This window comes from Dama dama, chromosome 10, assembly GCF_033118175.1.
Source record: "Dama dama isolate Ldn47 chromosome 10, ASM3311817v1, whole genome shotgun sequence".
Taxonomy (NCBI): domain Eukaryota; kingdom Metazoa; phylum Chordata; class Mammalia; order Artiodactyla; family Cervidae; genus Dama; species Dama dama.
Window position 1 is genome coordinate 40,464,508 of NC_083690.1, and position 18,991 is coordinate 40,483,498.

The 18,991-nt window shown below is 39.4% G+C and overlaps 2 protein-coding genes across 3 annotated transcripts in view; both read right to left on the reverse strand.

The window, feature by feature from the left end:
* The window catches only part of SDK1 (sidekick cell adhesion molecule 1), a 622,975-nt gene that overhangs the window by 551,159 nt on the left and 52,825 nt on the right, over positions 1-18,991 (reverse strand). The gene's annotated exons all lie outside the window — the stretch shown is intronic.
* On the reverse strand, positions 16,965-18,611 carry LOC133063935 (ferritin heavy chain-like). The gene is made up of 2 exons (XM_061153869.1): positions 18,591-18,611; positions 16,965-17,882 (listed from the first exon to the last, which is right to left on the reverse strand). Exons 1-2 carry the CDS (start codon positions 18,609-18,611, stop codon positions 17,124-17,126), a joined length of 780 nt encoding a protein of 259 aa, XP_061009852.1. The 3' UTR covers positions 16,965-17,123.

Consider the following 18,991-nt stretch of genomic DNA (forward strand, 5'->3'; position numbering starts at 1 on the left):
ATATACAATCTATACTTTTTAAAGAAAATTACTCTAATACTCAAGTATCTTACTATATAGAAAAGAGAGCCAAAATAAATATCTAGAGTTGTATCACTCCCTGAAATGCTATATATTTTACTTGTTTATTTATTTACTTACATTATTATGCAAAGCACATAGAGGTGCTCAATGCTCAATAAGTAGTAGATGAATGAATAAATCAAATTATTATAAATGGTGGTTAATGCCCTAAACATATACTTCACATTATTTTTTAAAGCAGTAAAGTACATTTTCCAAATAAAATCATATGTGTAACTACAATCTATATAATGAATGAAAGAAGAGGGATTTTGTTAGAAGTCAAAAGGCAGCCTGAGGGCACCTGAGGTCCCTGTCACTTGTCTTTCCTATCACCCATGGCAGTCCCAAATACATCTCCATGAAACAAAATGGTCTATGAAGCACAGTCCGAAAACTTCTGTTTCATATCATCTTACAACTATGAAATAGCTGGGTTTTAAGAAAGTTCTATTGAGATATGTCATTTATCATAATTTTAGCTGTTTAAAGGGTATAATTTAATGGATTTTAGTAAATTCTATGAGTTGTATCACTATGACAATCCAATTTTAGAATATTTCATCATCCCAAGAGAAACTTCAATTCTATGAGCAATTAATTCCCATTCCCCATCTCACTCCTATCCCTAGGCAATTATTATCTTTCTCTGTATATAGATTTGCCTGTTCTAAACCTTTTATATAGATAGAATAAAAAAAAAATATGTTCTTTGGGTCTGACTTCTTCACTTATATAATGTTTTCAAGATTCTTTCATGTTACAGAAAGCAGAAGTATTTCCTTCCTTTTTATTGCTGAGTAATATTCAAGGGTATGGATATAGCACATTTTATTTACTAATCAGCTGATGGACATTTGGATTGATCCCACTTTGGGGTTATTAATGAATAACACTGCTGGGAACACCTGTGCACACATTTTTGAATGGATGTATATTTTAATTTTTCTTGGATACATATCTAGGAGTAAAACTGCTGGCTTGCATAATAATTGTATCTTTGACATTTTGAAGAACTGCCAAACTAGTTTCCAAAGTGACATTCCCATGAGCAGTCCACAAGAGAGTGTTTTTCTTTTGTTTCTTATGCTTTCAGTATAACATCTAAGAAACTAATGCCTAAATGTCTCAAAGATTTACTCCTGTTTTCCTCTAAGAGTTTTATAGTGTTAGCCGTAGAAGGAAAAAACAGTTATTTTGGTACAGGTGTGAGGTAGGGATCCAAAACATTCTTTACACGTGGATATACAGCTGTCTCAGCACAATTTCCTGAAACTATTTTTTTCTCCATTTAGTTGCCTTAGAACTTTGGTTAAAAATCAATTGACTTTAAGTGTAAAGCTTTATTTCTGCACTTTCAATTCTACTCCATTGATCAACATGTCTTTCTTTATGCCAATACCACACTGTTTTGATCACTGTAGCTTTGGAGTGTCTGAAATTGGGAAGTGCAAATCCTCCAATTTTACTTTCTTTTTCAATATTATTTGGTTATTTTGGATCCTTCGTATTTCTATGTGACTTTAGGATCAGCCTATGAATTCTGCAACAGACAGAAAGATTTAGCTGGGATTTTTATATGACGTGATTAATCTGTAGATCAATTTGGGGAATAATGTCACTTTCTTCTGATCTATAAACATGTCATGCCTTTCCATTTACTTAGATGTTCTTTACTTTTAACAATGTTTTTTAAGAAAAAAAAAATGTTTATAGTTTTCAGTGTACTAGTCTTGCACATCTCTTTATTCTTAAGTATTTCAATGCTTTTTAATGCTATCATAAAATGTAGTTGTTTTCTTTAATCCATTTGTGGATTATTCACTGCTGTATACTGTGTTTGACAAGATTCAATCATTGCTGGCTAAAAAATGAATATACTAAAATATTATGAATACCATAAGCCAAATAATCCAACTGTTCCAAATACAATTGCTGGAATTTCTGAATTTTAATTAATATTTTCTTACTCCCTATTTTTCCCCAGAGCTGATAAATTCTTCAGAACCTTGTAATTATGTATAATTTAAATATTTCGTGTTAATATTCACTTGCCATTTGCAGAGGAGGACAAGATTGTAGCAAGCATGCCACTATCTCCCTGTAATTTTAATTAAAAGAAATCCAAAACATTGGCTGATACAATGGCATCATTATCTAGTCCACTGTACTGAACATAATACATAATATTAATGATAATATCATCTATTTAGGTAATTCCAATTCTAAGAAGAAGAAAATATTTCACAAACATTAGTTCATTAATCCTTACAATATTGCAATGATTTGGTAGAATCAGGATTAACATCTTCACCTCAGTTTTATAGCCAAGGAAAGTATGTTACAGAACAAATAAACAATTTGTCCAGTCTCTCAGAAAATCAGAAGCTGGAGATGATTTGTACCAAAAAGTCCTTTCATTTGTCAAAAAATATAGGTATATATAAGCTCATGCAAAATATATAGTCCTGAAAATGCATGTGAATCAAAATTTTGCATATATAATCAGACTTTAAATGCATTAGATACTGTTAAATCTTGTGAAACATTTTGTTAAAAATTTTTTATGAAAACAATGAATGTTAAAATTCTGAAGCAGCAACCCCCAATTAACAATCCTTGTGTACACTTGAATTTTCCTTTCATAGCTTTGTTTTAATGGCAGTGACTTAATAAAACCATGACTTTAACATTAATAGGTTAATTCATTGTAAGCAAATGACAATGAGCTTACACATAAATGGAATTTTTATTAAAGGTTTTTCTATCACTAGAAATCCAACTATATAAAAACATATAAAATCATAAAAAAATACATCTCTGGTCTAGGAGGGCAAAACAACAACCAAGAATTATTTAAAATGGCTGCTGAATACTTGAAATTTCCAAATGTTTGTAAATCGAAAGGAAATCAAAATATGAACCCAAACATCAAAAGTAAGAAATATTTCTCAAACATAATCTCCTATTATTTTTGAGAACTTGTACATAGTTTATAATTACAGAAAGTTCAAAGGACTGTTCTACTTCAACAAAAATAAAAGAAAGATTATGATAATTATGGACCAGTAGTATTTAGTTCAGTAGGAAGATTAGAGAACAAAGTAGTAAATCATTTTATCATCAACAAGAGAAGTACACATACTGGATCAATTGAAATGGTCAAGAAAAAACAAATTATTGCAGGACAATTTACAATAACACTTCATCTATTTAGAATTCTGTTAGATGAACACATCATGTTTCCAGAGTACATCTAAGAACACAAAATGAACAAAAATATGTTTGTAGGTCACCAAAATAGATGCCAAAAAGTCCACACATTAAAAGCATTTTATGCACAGGCCAGTCCCTTAGGCTGTCACTCAGGATTTAATTGTTATAATTTCAAACAATCCTAATCAGGTTTTCCCCCCATCTGCCAGATATAGAAAATTGGAAATAGCATATTAGAGAAAGGAAGAAAAAGTGACCAAAGCTAACATCCAGTAAGTGATTGAAGTAATCTCCTCTAGGGAATCTAATTAGTCCAACAGGAATTCTCTAAAGATACTAATGTCAAAGTGACCAAAGAAGAGCTCGAGCAGATCATCCTGCAATAAAACTCCAAGTTAAAATGTCCCACCCACATGCTTAGCATTTTCCATCAACTTTCCAGCCTGCTATTCGGCATAATCACATATATAGGATTAATAGTCATCGAAGGAAAGACTTCAGAGAAGTCAGAAATCAAAAACAATTATAAAGAAACACAACTATTAGAATGTAAAGACTATGCAGAAAGAAGAAAACTCAAAAAATCTATCATTAAAATTCTCAGAGATATGGAAAAAATATTGCATCTAACCAATAAGAACAGGATGCTATAAAAAGAACCAAAACACACACAAACACACTTAAAACTTAACAGCATGGTAACAGGAATAAAGGAAGAGTTGGAGAATGAATTTGAAGAAATCTCCCAGAAAGTAGAGCAAAAAGACAAAGTAATGTAAAATGAAAGAAAAGATAAGAAATAGAGGGCCAGTCCAGGAGGCACAGCATCTGAATAACAGGAATCCCAGAAAAAAAGAACAGAAAAAAAAAAAAAAAAGAATGGAGAGAAAATAATTAACAAAATTATTCAAGGAAACTTCTCAGAACTGAAGGAAACCAGTATCTGGGTTTAAAGGACCCACCAAGCACTCAGACAGATGGAAGAAAACTGGTTATGCCTGGGCATATCGCGGTGAAATTTCAAAACATTGGGGAAATGAGTAGTTCTTACAGGGCATCACTGGGGACTCAGTGGTAAAGAACCTGCCTGCCAGATTCTGGGTTCGATCCCTGGTCCTGGAAGATTCCACATGCCGCAGCGCAACTAAGCCAGTGCGCCACAGCTCTTAAGCCTGTGCTCTAGAGCCCAAGAAACGCAACTACCGTGTCCATGAACTGCAACTACTGACGCCCACATGCCCCAGAGCCCGTGCTCCACAAGAGAAGCCACTACAGCGAGAAACTCACACACAGAAACGAGAGAAAGGGCTGCATAGCCATGAAGATCCGGCACAGCCTAAGGGGAGTAATATTATTTTAAACAGTAGTTCTTACAAGTAGCCTAAGAAAAACCGCAAGAACACATCAAAACAATTAAGAAACCAAATGGCTTGTAACTTCTCAACAGCAACGCTGGAAGTGAGAATATAGTGGAGCAACACTTTCATGTCACCAACAAACACTACTTCCAATCAAGAATCCTCAGTCTCTCAATCTAAGAGTGAGGATAGAATAATGATATCTCAAACAAGTCATCTCCCATGCGGCTTTATCTCAAAAAATACTGGAGGCTGTGTTCCACCAAAACAAGAAAGTAATCTAAAATGAGGAAAATGTGGGGTTCAGGAAGCAGGAGGTCCAGCGCAGAGAAGCAGCAAATGGAATCATGAAAACAGTGAAGAATGATGCTAGAATCAGGACTGTGAGACAGAGAGGATTAATCCAGTTTCACCAATGTGACTAATGAGATACACAAGCTGAGTGCTATCCCCACCAACCCCATTCCCTCCCTTGCCTTTTTTTAACCACCTTTTCAACCTGAATATAAAATGCCCCGGTGAGCCTGACCCAGGCTCTTCTCTGTGCTTTGGCTCATTCTAACCACATGTGAATGAAGTTCCTACTCAATTCCCCACCTATGCCCAATCCCACCGTGAAGCCTTTACCCACTGAAGACTTTCTTCTCACCCTATGATGGCTACTTCCCTCTATGCTGGAGAGCTGTGGTGTCCAGAACCACAGAATTCAGAAACAGAACAGAGATGTTCTTGTTAGCGTTTTTCTGCCAGGCATCTGACTCACACAGCAGCCCTGCCAGGTTTTCTGGTTATGGTAAACCTTTTGTTTCCCAGAACTCACTCATGACCTTGAGCACTAACTTCCCCAGAAGAAGCTCTGTAACCCTCCAGGAAAAAGGAAGCCCAGCTATGATCCAGAGACTCAGTCTGGTCTCTCTAGTTATGGAGGCCACAGCGGCAGCACTGCCCTTCCCTTACACACCCAGATGCACAAAAGTAACTCAGCTTTTCAAACCAAACGTCTCCTGGGGGAGAGGGAAAAGGGAGACACGGGGAATGACTCCACTGGGAGCTTCTGGACACTGATAATGTTGCTTGCTTAACCTGGAAGTTGATTACTTAAGTGTTCATTTTACTATTACTCTTTAAACCATAATACACATTATATACACTCTTCCCCATATAGTATATGTCCCACAAGTTAAAAAAAAAAAACAAACTAAGACATTAAGAAAAACTGGTTAATAAACCCCATTTTAATAAAGTTAGTGCTTTATTAAAATGACTAAAAAGTTACAACGACTGAAAACCATAGCACTTTCATAGTAAAGGCACAATGCTGCCCGTGGCAGAGAATTACTGAGTGACAACCTATGAAAAAATAAACTGTAAGAGAGCAGGCAGCCTCGACACAGCATCTACACAAGCTGAGGCCGTGTGTGACTATTCACTGTTGACTGAATCAAGGCTATGATAAATCTGAAAAGATGTCCATCTTCAACAACTTACCGCTGCACTGGCACAATTTCAGCAATTCAGAAAACCAGGTTTTCCAAAACAAATTGTAGAGGCATCATCATAACCAGGAACTGTAGAAATTGAACACTTGACTAAAATTTACTTGTTTTATGGTGTGACATGCAACATCAGACTTTAAAAAACAAAGTATAAAACCCCTACATTTTAATTAAACTTTGGATTTCCACCTATTCTTAATTAACCAATAAGAGCTGGCTCAGATCAATGGTATCCATTCCCAAATTGATCTTTACCTGCCCTTATGGCCACAAAAAGCCTGATCTGCCCTGGAAGCAGGATAGGAAATGCCTTTCAGAGGATCCCAAAAGAGAGACCTGGGCTGGAGATAAACACATGGAAGCCACTTAGCATACAAACAAGCCGTAGCTGAAGTCCTGGCTGTGATCAGATTATCCATGGAGAGTGTGAGGGAAACAAAAGATAACGCTTACAAGAGAAATTCCAATATTTATAGGCAGATAGATAAACAGGTGAAAGGCTGAGGCACTGTGTCAGTGATCCTGGGGAAGAAAGGTGAGAGGAGGGCTCCAGAAGCCCACAGAGGAAACAGGTTCAAGAACGGGAAAGTGCTGGCTGTTAAGAGCAGCGGGTAATTAGCATCAGTAATCAGGAGGGAAGGCCGTCTTTCTACTACGCGCTGCGCAGCAGGTTAATCTCACTTAATTCTCCCAACAATGCGATGAAATGGGTACTGCTGTCACCCCATTTTACAGACTCGAGACTCAGAGAGGTTAAGTATGAGCTCAAATTGAGAAAGCTGGTAAATAAATCCACCTACACTTGCAGCTCTTGCAAGATCTAAAAAGAGACATAAACTCAAACTATGAGCACATACTCATATATAGTCTGTAGAGTATAAACCATTCTTCATAAAACCTGACATTTTCCAAGGTAGGCCATGAGTTTTTTTCACCCCTAAAGCTCACACAGACAAGAAACGAGGCCTTAACTTCTTGCATAACAGTCCGAAGCAAGTTTCAAGAATAATGGCTTAAAACTTCAAATTAACATGTAGGCCAATTTAGCCTTGGGGTTTTAAATGACCAACTTTCAGAGAGCTGGTTTCTTTAAATCAATTATGATCAATATAAACCAGATGGCTGGACTGTCAAACTGTATAGAGCTGTCTGCGTGATAAGGTCACTGCATCTGTCGCTGGGAGACTTTGGGGAAAGGGTCCCACGCAGAACTCCCTAAGCTCACAGCCCGTGTAGCTGAGAAGAGTCCACCAGGGATTAAAATGTGCAGGGAGCGGGCTAGATGGGGTTACAGCGTCTGACAGCGTCCGCCTGTCAGATTACTGCTGGCGTTTTTATTTGGGGAGTACAGAAAGGAAACAAAATCAAAAGCTCTCCACAGCCTAAACAGCATCTAAGGGGTTTATCAAGGTATGTGATTTTATTCCTTCAACTTTAAACCACTTTTTACTCCATCTTATACAAACAATACAATCTTAACAGGCGCCATACTGTGTCTGATATCAGGAAGGATATTACCATAATTAAATGTTGTATCTGTGAGGATACGTGTGTTACAGGTTGAGACAAGATCATATATAGTATTATATTGCAATTTGCAAAATCATCTCACTCCTGCTGCTTCAGAAACTCACCCTGGAATAGCAATGACTGGAAAGCTACAGCAGTCTCATAATACCGGTGCGATGATGTCTGTGGCGGAGAGCTACGAAAAGAGTGATAAACATCATCTATCAAAAAATAAAAAATAAAATGTAAAAAAGAGTAGGTGGCTTGGCATTCCCCACAGATACTATATTTATTCACACAGATCTGCAGCCCCAGTCTCCCTATGTACATTTTTATTTCACAATTTCCGCCCAAGGGATGCCTGTCTTCAGGGCAAAACAATCTAAAAAATAAGAGAGTAACCACTGGGCTCATGTGGAGTTAACATGCTTATAGGAACATTTTTCGGGATCTCTCTTTTAAGTCATAGATTAAAATAAAGCCTTGGGAATAAGTACTGTCTTGTCTGTCAATAAACATTCTTAATCTAGAATGATTTCAACTCTCGCGTATTTGTTGCAGACTTTTTCACTGGGAAAAATGGCATGACCAGCAACAGTAATTATTTAATTACTCTGTGCTAGAAACATAAAGGGACAGAAATACGAATATGGAGACACATTGTATGGCTGCTTCACAACCACAATTAAATCAGGTGACCTCAGAAGAGGAGTCTGGTCACGCACTACTAACCTAACTGCGGGAGGCAAAAAAGATTTTTATCTTCCAGCCTGTAGAAGAAATTAGCCAGATTTAGCTTGAATTTGTATGCCTTCACTACACTAAATAAACTAACCAACGGTCCATTCTTTACGCCTTCAGAATGTACCAATGAAGCCGAACTGAAAGGCTAAACATTTAGAGCACAGGCATTCTTTCATAAAACAGAGAAATCCAACATGTAAAAATTCATTGATTTGAAATTTATTGAGCATAAACCAACGCATTATACCTGACCTGAATCCTCACCATTTTAAATTTTCACCCTCACTAAGCAACTTGTTCCAAACAACTCACCTGTTAATACAAAGCAGTATTATTTTCTCTATGTATTATAATTGGGAAGCAAAACAAGATAAGGTAGGTAAGACAACTTTTCCTCTTATATTTATCATGCTGAAGACATGTTAAAAATAGGGCTTGATACCCTGACAAGTTACAGGAACTTTAAAAAAGTGTATATGTATATGTCTCTATGTTTGCAAAAAGAACGGTTTAATTCAGAATCCCATAAACAGACTGTAGGAATTACAAACACAGCTGCAACCAAGATAATAGAAATGACCACAGCTAAAATGTATAGCACATGACTCCATACTAGGCGTTACCCTTGAAGTTTCAGATATGTTGACTTGGTTGTTCCTGCAGCAGCCCTATGAGACAATTACTGTATCACCCCCACTTTAGGGATGAAGAAGCAGGGCTGACAGGGAGGTTACAGCCACACAGCTACTTACTCTGTGCTAGGGCAGGGATTTAAAACCAAGCCATGTGCCTCCAGAGTTCAAGCTCTTAACCACTTTGTCATACTGTCTCTATGTCTTGGAAAATGTTTAACAATAACTTTACAGTTAAGATCTTATTTGATCTTCACAGTAACAGTCCACTGTGAAAATATGATATATATGTCCTAACTATGTAGAAAACTTTCCTGGAATAGAAGAATAGAAATTTTGAGCTTACTACATCTACACTAGAATAAGCAGTTAACTCGAGAGACAGTGGCCTCTCTTTCCCTGGGCTTCGGTACTCTAAGAGCAGCCAGGCGATGGGAGCAGAGCCTGCAAATTCACCGATGTGGGGGGGCGGGGGCGGACACAGCCCACTGCGGAGACCAAGGTGCGGCGGGTGGGGAGAAGGCAGAGAGCTAAGGCCGCGGAGGGGTGCAGAACCCGGACGACCGGGGAGTCAGCGGAGGTCCCTGTGGGAAGCATGACACTGTCGCTACCCTTTTTAAGGGAATAGTTAGGTCAGTGCTGTAGAAAGCCTCAATAAACCAAAGGAGAGCATGTAGAACTGTTACATATTCCAGCTGTTGGCCTGAACTAAGGGCACAAAGGAAAGAGGAGTCTCACAGAGAAGACGGTTCTGAGGAAAACATAATGTTGTGATCAACAGGCTGCAGAGAGTAAGGCGTCAGGCACTGAGATTTCTTGAGAGGCAGATGGTGGTATCCCCTCTAACCAAGTCCGGGAGTGACTCTGAGTAGTAGCACTTTAGAGAGACGAAGAGAAGCCTTTTCTTGATGCCTTTATTACAGATTTTAAATCTGGGGAAGTCCTTTTTCCCATCCAAAGAGTTCATAAATAGAGATAGCAGAGCAAGTTCTTTATTTTAAAACAGCCTTTCTGAACAGGTAAAAGATGGCATTTGCAGGCCTCAGTCCAACTTCTAACAGGCAGGGCACAGTACCAAGGCTAGGAAGCCCGCCTCCTCGTCCAGAACTGATGGGTTAATTCCTACACTTAATAAGGAAGAATAAAATTTATACAGTTCAACAAGGAAAAAAAAAACTATCCCCTAAAGACACTCCTGGATCAGTCCCCAAGTTCTCCACCTGAGCTTGACTGGCCCACTGGCCCATAGGTATTGTCTCCATCTGTACTATTATTCTCTATCTCTTTTTGCACAAATGTGTTCAAGTGACATTAGGTCTCAAGTTTTCACAAGAGAGAAGGACATTGCTAAACATTACCGTTTAAGAAACAATGGTTGGAACTCAAGCAAGAGGTTGGGTTGCAGACGGATAAAGACACACATGAAACCGAGGCCCAAGAAGCAGGCACCCTGTGAGAGGGGAGATCCCCACATCACCGCCTGTGCATGATCGTGAAGAGAAGAGAAAGCCACTCAGTCGTGTCCGGCTCTTTGTGACCCCATGGACTGTACAGTCCCTGGAATTCTCCAGGCCAGAGTACTGGAGTGGGTAGCCTTTTCCCTTCTCCAGGGGATCTTCCCAATCCAGGGATTGAACCCAGGTCTCCCACACTGCAGGCAGATCCTTTACCAGCTGAGTCATAAGGGAAGCCCAAGAATACTGGAGTGGGTAGCCGATCCCTTTTCCAGCGGATCTTTCTGACCCAGGAATCAAACTGGGGTCTCCTGCATTGCAGGCGGATTCTTAACCAACTGAGCTATGAGGAAAGCCCATAATAAGTGCATGACAAATGTTTCCCAAATAAAGTATATGGATTGATCTCTGAATTATGCAGCATAACAGTGAATGAGGTAGTCCAAACAGGTGAACTTTACATACATTTGCTCTTATCTTTTTAAATATTAGGTTAAATTTTTAATAGTTTTGGTGGTTTTCCCAATATATTTTGTCTTCTTTAACAAAGTATATAAAGCATAACCCTTTTTCATAAACTTATAATTTCCAACACTAATTTTCTCACTACAGCATAATGTTATGACATCCTTAGAAGTTACTATTGGCTCAGAGATATTTAGCACACCCCTAAATATCCCCAGTACTCTTGCCTGGAAAATTCCATGGATGGAGGAGCCTGGTAGGCTGCGGTCCATGGGGTCGCTAAGAGTCAGACATGACTGAGTGACTTCACTTTCACTTTTCACTTTCATGTATTGGAGAAGGAAATGGCAACCCACTCCCGTGTTCTTGCCTGGAGAATCCCAGGGATGGGGGAGCCTGGTGGGCTGCCGTCTATGGGTCGCACAAAGTCGGACACGATTGAAGTGACTTAGCAGCAGCAGCAGCAAATATCCCCAGACTATTATAATTCCTCCCCTCTCTTCCAAAAATGATTACCCCCATCATTTTTCATTGCTCCATCTAGCACTACTCATCACCTCCTCCCACATTCCTATTTTTAATCTGGACTATAACAGAATAGCATAACAAAGCTTGTTAAAATTGTATATGAGGTAAGTACACTGATTCAGGGTAAAAAAGCATAAAAGTCTTATTCAGTAAGAAAAAAAAGATTTTGTAATAACTATTTTGAACACTGAAGGGAAGAGGTGTTTGTTTGCTTTCTCTAGTCCTTGAAATATATCCAAATTCTATTAAACGGGATAAAAGTTTAGTGAAAAACCTAACTTTTCAAAACCCACCTAAGGATGATGCAGAAATGGACGGTTTCAATAAACAATCTGTACAGAAACTTATTCTTCCATATGCTCTGGCTGTATCAAACCACTGAAACATCTGATGACTATGAGCTTCCTGAATTGATATTTCCCATTCAAACCTGACGGCTGGATGAAGGATTTGTAACGCGCAACTTCGGTGCCAATTCGGTCTGGTCATTCTTGTACAGAGAGAGTCAGGCCGATCTACTATAGAAAATCCAGCATTCCACAAATCAGCGGCTATGTTAGTGAGAAAGGATGACCAAATGCAGTAGTTGTGAGCTAACATGAGAATAATTCTTTTAACCTTGCAAGAGAGAAACGGAAACTGAAAAGCCCTAACAAAAGCCCTGACTCAAAGATGGAATTCACAAAATTCTTCCCATAATTCTCCTTTTCTTTAGTTAAATAAAAGAATTATCCCAGGAAAATCAAATTTCTTGATTATGACTATTTTATCTGTGTGGGTACCTCCTTGTAAAAATGTGCAAATGAGAAATGAAGGAAACAGTATTATGTAGTGAGAACAGCACACTAACCAGAAGGAATATTTTTAATTTTCTTGAGAGCAAAATCCATTAGCATCATTAAAGTTATTATTACAGTAACTGAATGACCAGAACTCTAGACTAGATATTAAAAACTCAGGTAGAGTTTTAGCTCTCAAGCAATGTCAAGGATGGAGAAGTACATGTCAAGCAGGTAGACAGACAGACAGACATATATTTAAATCTCCAGGAACACAGTACATGCATAAACTAATTATTTGAATCTCAATTAAATTCCCACTGTTTTCTTGACTCATCTAAAATATAAAAATTTGAGTCATTAGGCAATGAAAGGCTGAATTAAGTTCTATGTTCAATCGAGAAGAGCAAGCTAAACGGCTGCATCCTTCTGTCTGCCACTACTGTCAATGAGCTGGGGCTTTGTTTTCTAATTACAGTCTTAATAGGATGTCAGGATGTTATGTAACAAACAAAGCATCAGTCAGCCAGAAAGCAACAGGACACTTGTCAAATGTAAACTCTGAGATATGGGATGAAGCCTACCGTGTTGAGGAGGAGGAACTCTGATGTAGAACCACTCTGCATACCAGCTGTCCACCCATTCCTCTGGTAAGATCACCTACTTTCACAGACCTCTGTCAGACACCAGCTTTCTAATTACAGACATGACTCTTTAACTCACAAATCTGCCCTCACACCTAATAAATTTTAGCAGAGAAGAAAGTCTGAGATGAACAGAAAAGACTTTTGGAACTGCTCTGGATTTAAATAAGCAGTTATTATGGCTTTCTCGTGTTTTAAGTTCCTAAAAAGAATCTATTTTAGGAAATTTAAGGGTTTTCCTGCCCAATGTCCAAATCACATTTGGCTTTGAAAATGAAACCAACACCTTGAGTCATATCCAGAAATCAACAGGGAGTCAATGTAAAATGGAATAAAAGGTAATGGATAGAGGACTTTAAATGCCTATAATATATTTCATAAGAGGACCTGAACTCAATGCATCAAATAAGTGGTGGTCAATAAGATACTTTTATCTGTGCTAATTACTATTTCTAATTCTTAAATTAAAATTCTGTTCAAGAGTAAGAAACCTTTAAATAGCTACTTTATAGTTTGATTACATAATTGTTGGCACATGAGAAAAAGCAGTTGGCTTGCAAACAATATTGGATTTATTGCTCTGATTCATTTAAAAAGCCATAACGCTCAGGTAACTTTCAGTGGAACAATGAGACAATATCTAAAGTTTCACCTCAGGTAAGAATGCCTAAGTATTACTAATTATTGCCTTAATTAGTTGCTGCAGAAAGACTTCAGGAGAGACACAGCTATAAGTTTCTTTCTTTGTCTAAGTAAATCTCATAGGGCAAAATTAGGTAATTCTATACAAGATTGCTATCACAATGGTTTATGAATGAGGGGAAAGAGAATTTTTAATCTTTAATTCACTTTATAGATACTTCAACATTTTTCAGTAACATCTACCATTAAAATTGCAACAAATGTGTTATTCAAAGCTTTAGACCAGCGGTTCTCATATTTGACTGTGCACTGAAATCATTAGGACACTTTGAAAACACTGATGGCCCGGGCTCCACAGCTAGAGGCTCTGGCAGGGCCTCATACGGCGCTCCATAGTGCAGTGTTAGGGTGGGAAGACACACGGACCTGCCTGAACCAAAGCCAGTGTGGGTGCCTTAGCAGCCAGGACACATCCTGCTCACTTAAGGCTACATATGCCTGTAAAATGAAGTTCCATGAGCACACGCTTGAACTTCTACGAGGCAATCCAAATGAGATCCCAGTCCTTTCCCTCCTGCCATCTATAAAGTGCTGTAAAGTGAGGCTGACAACGAACGTACCTAGAGCACAAGGCATGAAGAAGGTTATCAACCGAGTGATGCGGTTTATTTTCACATCTGCAAACTCCACATTTCACATCTGCCACATTTCTCAGGATGGATGCTACAGGAGTGAATGCCAAAGAGAAGAACATCTGCCTGTGGGAGCGAGGGGCAGGGGGATTCCTCTACTCTCCTAGCCTTCCCCTGAAGTCCGGTCCAAGAAGGCCCCTAGAAATGAGGGAGAGTGCACTTCATCAAAGCATAAAGGAAGCTCCTTGCCTTGCAAAACTCTGGGAGAGCATCCCCAGAATCACAGGGAACAAGAGTCTCTGGCATGTCCTGAAGCTGGTAGAAGAGGCGGTGCTCACAGACCACCCACGGCAGGGGTGTGGGTCCAGGCAGCGCTCTCCCTCTCCAGCCACTCCCAGTGGGTGAGGGTCTGAGTAGGCAGGACTTCACTCATGGATCCACTGAACTGTATTCCTGACTGAGTTACATGGAGGTGACAGGAAGTCAGAGCTTTCTACGTGGTAAATTCTTAACCCAAAATAACATCTCTAAAGAAATATAAAGGAATAGCAACCTTTAAAGTGACGTACAGAACACATGAATGACTAGCAACCACAGACTCTCAGTAAATACTGTTCAGCTAGTAAATGTATTTATTCTATGCCAGATGTGATATCTAGACCAAGTCATACTCCTTCCCCAAGAGTAACTAAACAATCCTGAAAGAGCTGTTAAATCCTGGGAATTCATTTCTCTTTTGCCAATTGGTATCAGTGATAAGGAGGGGATGGCAAAGGATGAGATGGTTGGATGGTATCACCCACTCAGTCAATGGACATGAGTCTGAGCAAACTCCGGGAGACAGTGAAGGACAGGGAAGGCTGGTGTGCTGCAGTCTATGGGGTTGCAAAGAGGTGGACATGACTTAGCAACTGAACAGTATCAGTGATAAGGACTATTAATTTTAAATATGCCTATTTTCCTATTAAAAGAATTAAATAATCCATCATTCATATAAAATTACTTGGATGCAAAGTAAAGGACGTAGCAGTTACCTGACTAAACAATCCCAAGATACATACACTAAAGTAATTTTACTTAAGATGGATTTCTTTTCACTTAATTGGTTTCAGTTGAACATCAAGCTTGAAGGCAAGTGACAATATATCATTTTTGGGTATTCTCTCAACAAAAGAGAAAGTAAACGAAAGACCAGGAAGCACAAGGGAGATAAAAAAGCTCATCCTGACAATTAGTTATTCAAATACATTAACCTTTGACTACTTGATGTGCAATTGGCAACGTCATTTCTTTACAACAGGACTCATTTAGCGACACCACAACTTCACACTAATTTAGCGCTTTGCCACAACTTGAACTGGTAATTAGTATTAATCTTTGCTGCATTACCACATATACTTTGTGACCAAAACTTAATAGGACTATCTCATGTGTATTCACACAGTGCTGTTAAACCAATTATTTTTTATATGCTGTCTTAAAATAAATCTTTTCCATAGTAGACACTTTCCCTGGATTACAAATATGCAGGAAAAAACATTTTTAATAAAAACAAAGTAGGTAGCTAATCACATCTTGAGTTACATTTCAGTCTATCTCCAGATGTGAACCTTTTATTATTACTAATAATTAGTTTCTGGAAATACTGTGCTCACTGCTGAATGAACAATAAAGAAGACACAATGTCTGCTCAAAATCCTAAGATTATGAGTTATAAACAAAATAGCAAAATATACATATATCTGACATACAGTAACAGAGAATTTTATAGTAATCATGTTTTCAGGGGGCAGCAATTACTTATTAAAGACAAAAATCACATCAAACTTTCCATGAAAACTGAATTATTCACAGCCAAAACGATGCTTAAGTTACACCTGCAGAAATAAATATTGCAAATAAACTGCCTGGATTGCCTGTGCAGGCTTACAGCTGATAAAGGACTCCACTGTGTAGACAGGAATGCTGGTTTACCACCCAGTCACCGCCTCTGCACCCCCTGCCCCCCCAGGCTTTAAACTCCCTCTAAGAACACTGACTCTTCCTCACTGTGGCTCGGGATCGATGTTCTCTGGGAAAGGCAATTGTCACTTTTGTGCCTCCAACTCTGACTCACTCTTAAGCAGCAAATTATTATTGCACTTACTCTCCATGGTGGTCTTATTCCCAATGACTGCTTTAGGAATGAGCCTATCACTCAATTCTGGTCATTCAGAGCTTGTTAGATCTACAGTAGCCTCTGGGGAAGGTCTTACACACACACACACACACACACACACACACACACACACACACACACGCACACTAAAATGAGGGCATTTATTTTTTATCTGGTCATTATCTGTGAGAGTCATCTTGAAACCAGGGGGAGAGCCAGCCTAAGAGCATAAGCCCAAGCTGAAAAGGGGAGAATGGAAAAGTGAAAGGAACTTCGGTTTTGATGACACTACTGAAGCCCCCACTTAACAAGTTACCTGAATTACCTGACTTCAGGGCTTCTTATTATACAGATACTCAATTTCCTTCCTGCTTAAGCCATTTTCAACTGTTTTTCCATTACCTATAGCTGAAAGCAACCTAAACTGATGATCATTGTGATAGACTTCAAAAATCACTTTATGATCACAGAACATTTATAAAACTTGATTACATATTATGCCACAAACTAAGCCTCAATTCAAAAGAACATAAATTACAGAGATCACATCCTCTGAAGATAATGTAATAAAACCAAAATTCATGACAAAAATATATAACCAAAATAGTTAAATAAGGAGAATACTTTATTTTTTTTTTGGGGGGGGGTACCAAATTACTTTATTTGAAGGAATGGTACTAAAGAAAGAACTTAAGTAGATGTTTTGTTACAACTTATAGAAAAGGTGAAGGTAACCCAAATATGCATGCACTGCCTTGGTGACCAGGAGTCACCCCTGTGGCTGTGGGAAGCCAGCCTGAGGCTTAGCTCTCACTGTGTCCCAGGGTGTGCTTGTCAAAGAGGTACTCTGCCATGCCAGATCCAGGGGCCCCCATCTCGCGCAGGTTGGTTATGTGGTCACCCAGTTCTTTGATGGCTTCCACCTGCTCATTCAGGTAATGAGTCTCAGTGAAATCACACAGATGGGGATCATTTTTTTCAGTGGCCAGTTTGTGCAGTTCCAGTAGTGATTGATTCACACTTCTTTCCAAGCACAGCGCACATTCCATTGCATTCAGCCCAATCTCCCAGTCATCACGGTCTGGTTTCTTGATATCCTGAAGGAAGATTCGGCCGCCTCGCTGGTTCTGCAGCTTCATTGGTCTCTCAGCATGTTCCCCCTCCTCATGAGATGGGTGAAGAAAGTACTTGGCAAAGTTCTTCAAAGCCACGTCATCGCGGTCAAAATAGTAGGACATGGACAGGTACACACAGGAGGCGTGGAGCTCCAGGCTGATCTGGCGGCTGATGGCGGCCTCCGAGGCCTGGTGGCGGTTCTGGCGCTCCTGCGAGGGGGATGCGGTCGTCACGGCGGGCGGATGAGAAGGGGCGACGGCTGCGCTGCGCTGCGCCGGAGCGGCGGCGGGGACCTTGGACCGGTCGGAGGGCGCTGTCAAGTGGGGACGAGGGCTGGCTCTGAGTAGCCTGCCGGGGCTGGGGGGTGGACGAGCAGCCGGGTTCCGTTCAAGCACTGTTGAAGCAGGAAACCGCGGCGACTCTCCGCGAAGACTGTCAGGAGAATACTTTCAATTCTCCTCAAATACTAAATCATTTCTCAAATAAGAAGTTAAATAAGCAATTACAAAAACTTCAGAAAATAACTTAATCAAGAACCCTGCATACCAAAAAAAAAAAAAAAAGAAAAGAAAGATAAGGGGAAAAAGAAATATAACCAGGTTTGTATCAGAAGAAAAGATACCACGTAAAACTGGGGAGAGGAGAAGCAGAAAACAATTTAATCATTCAGTTAGGGATAGGAGGCTTCCTTGGTGGCTCAGCTGGGAAAGAATCCTCCTGCCAGTGCAGGAAATGCAGGTTCGATCCCCGGGCTGGGAAGCTCCCCTGGAGAAGGAAAGGGCAACCCACCCCAGGACTCTCGCCTGGAGAATCCCACGGACAGAGGAGCCTGGTGGCTACAGCCCAGGGGTTGTAAAGAGCTGGACACGACGGGGCATGTACGTACTACAGAACTATCAAACAGCAAAGAGCAAGCAAAGACAAAAATAGATGGATCTGGGAAAGACCTGAATGAGAAAACTAACCCAAGAGAGTTTATTCGGAGGGTCTGGATAGACTAGCCTCTAGCTAGTGTAACAGAGGAGAGATAGAGAAAACACCATACAACAGTAAGAGTGAGAAAAACATGTGATCTCAGAAACAAATACTGCAATAATCTTAAAGAATATTACCAGGGAATGAAGGGAAGCCCCATTACATTCAGGAAACAGTACTAAATCTGAACGCCTTACCATTTTCTTATTATCATGCCCCTAAGGAGGCTTTCCTAATTGATGACCTGCCCTAGAAATTAAATGCTAAGGAGTAAGATTCTGTTGGGTAGGACTCAGCTTTGAATGGCCACAAACTACTGCAGTTTCTAAGATTTATTTATGCCCACCCCTGCCAACCCAAACCAATTTTCATAATATTGTTCTTTCTGGGAAAGCATGCATAATACAAGTAAAATGTTTTAGCAAAATAAGGGTTTTCAATACTGATTAAAGAGGAAGGATACCAGAAATACCAAAAATGGGTACAGTTGTACAAGCTTAACAAATTATTAGGACTACCAAAAAGGTTAACACAGATGATGTTGCAGAAAGATAATATCTAAATTTCAGAGTTTCATAAT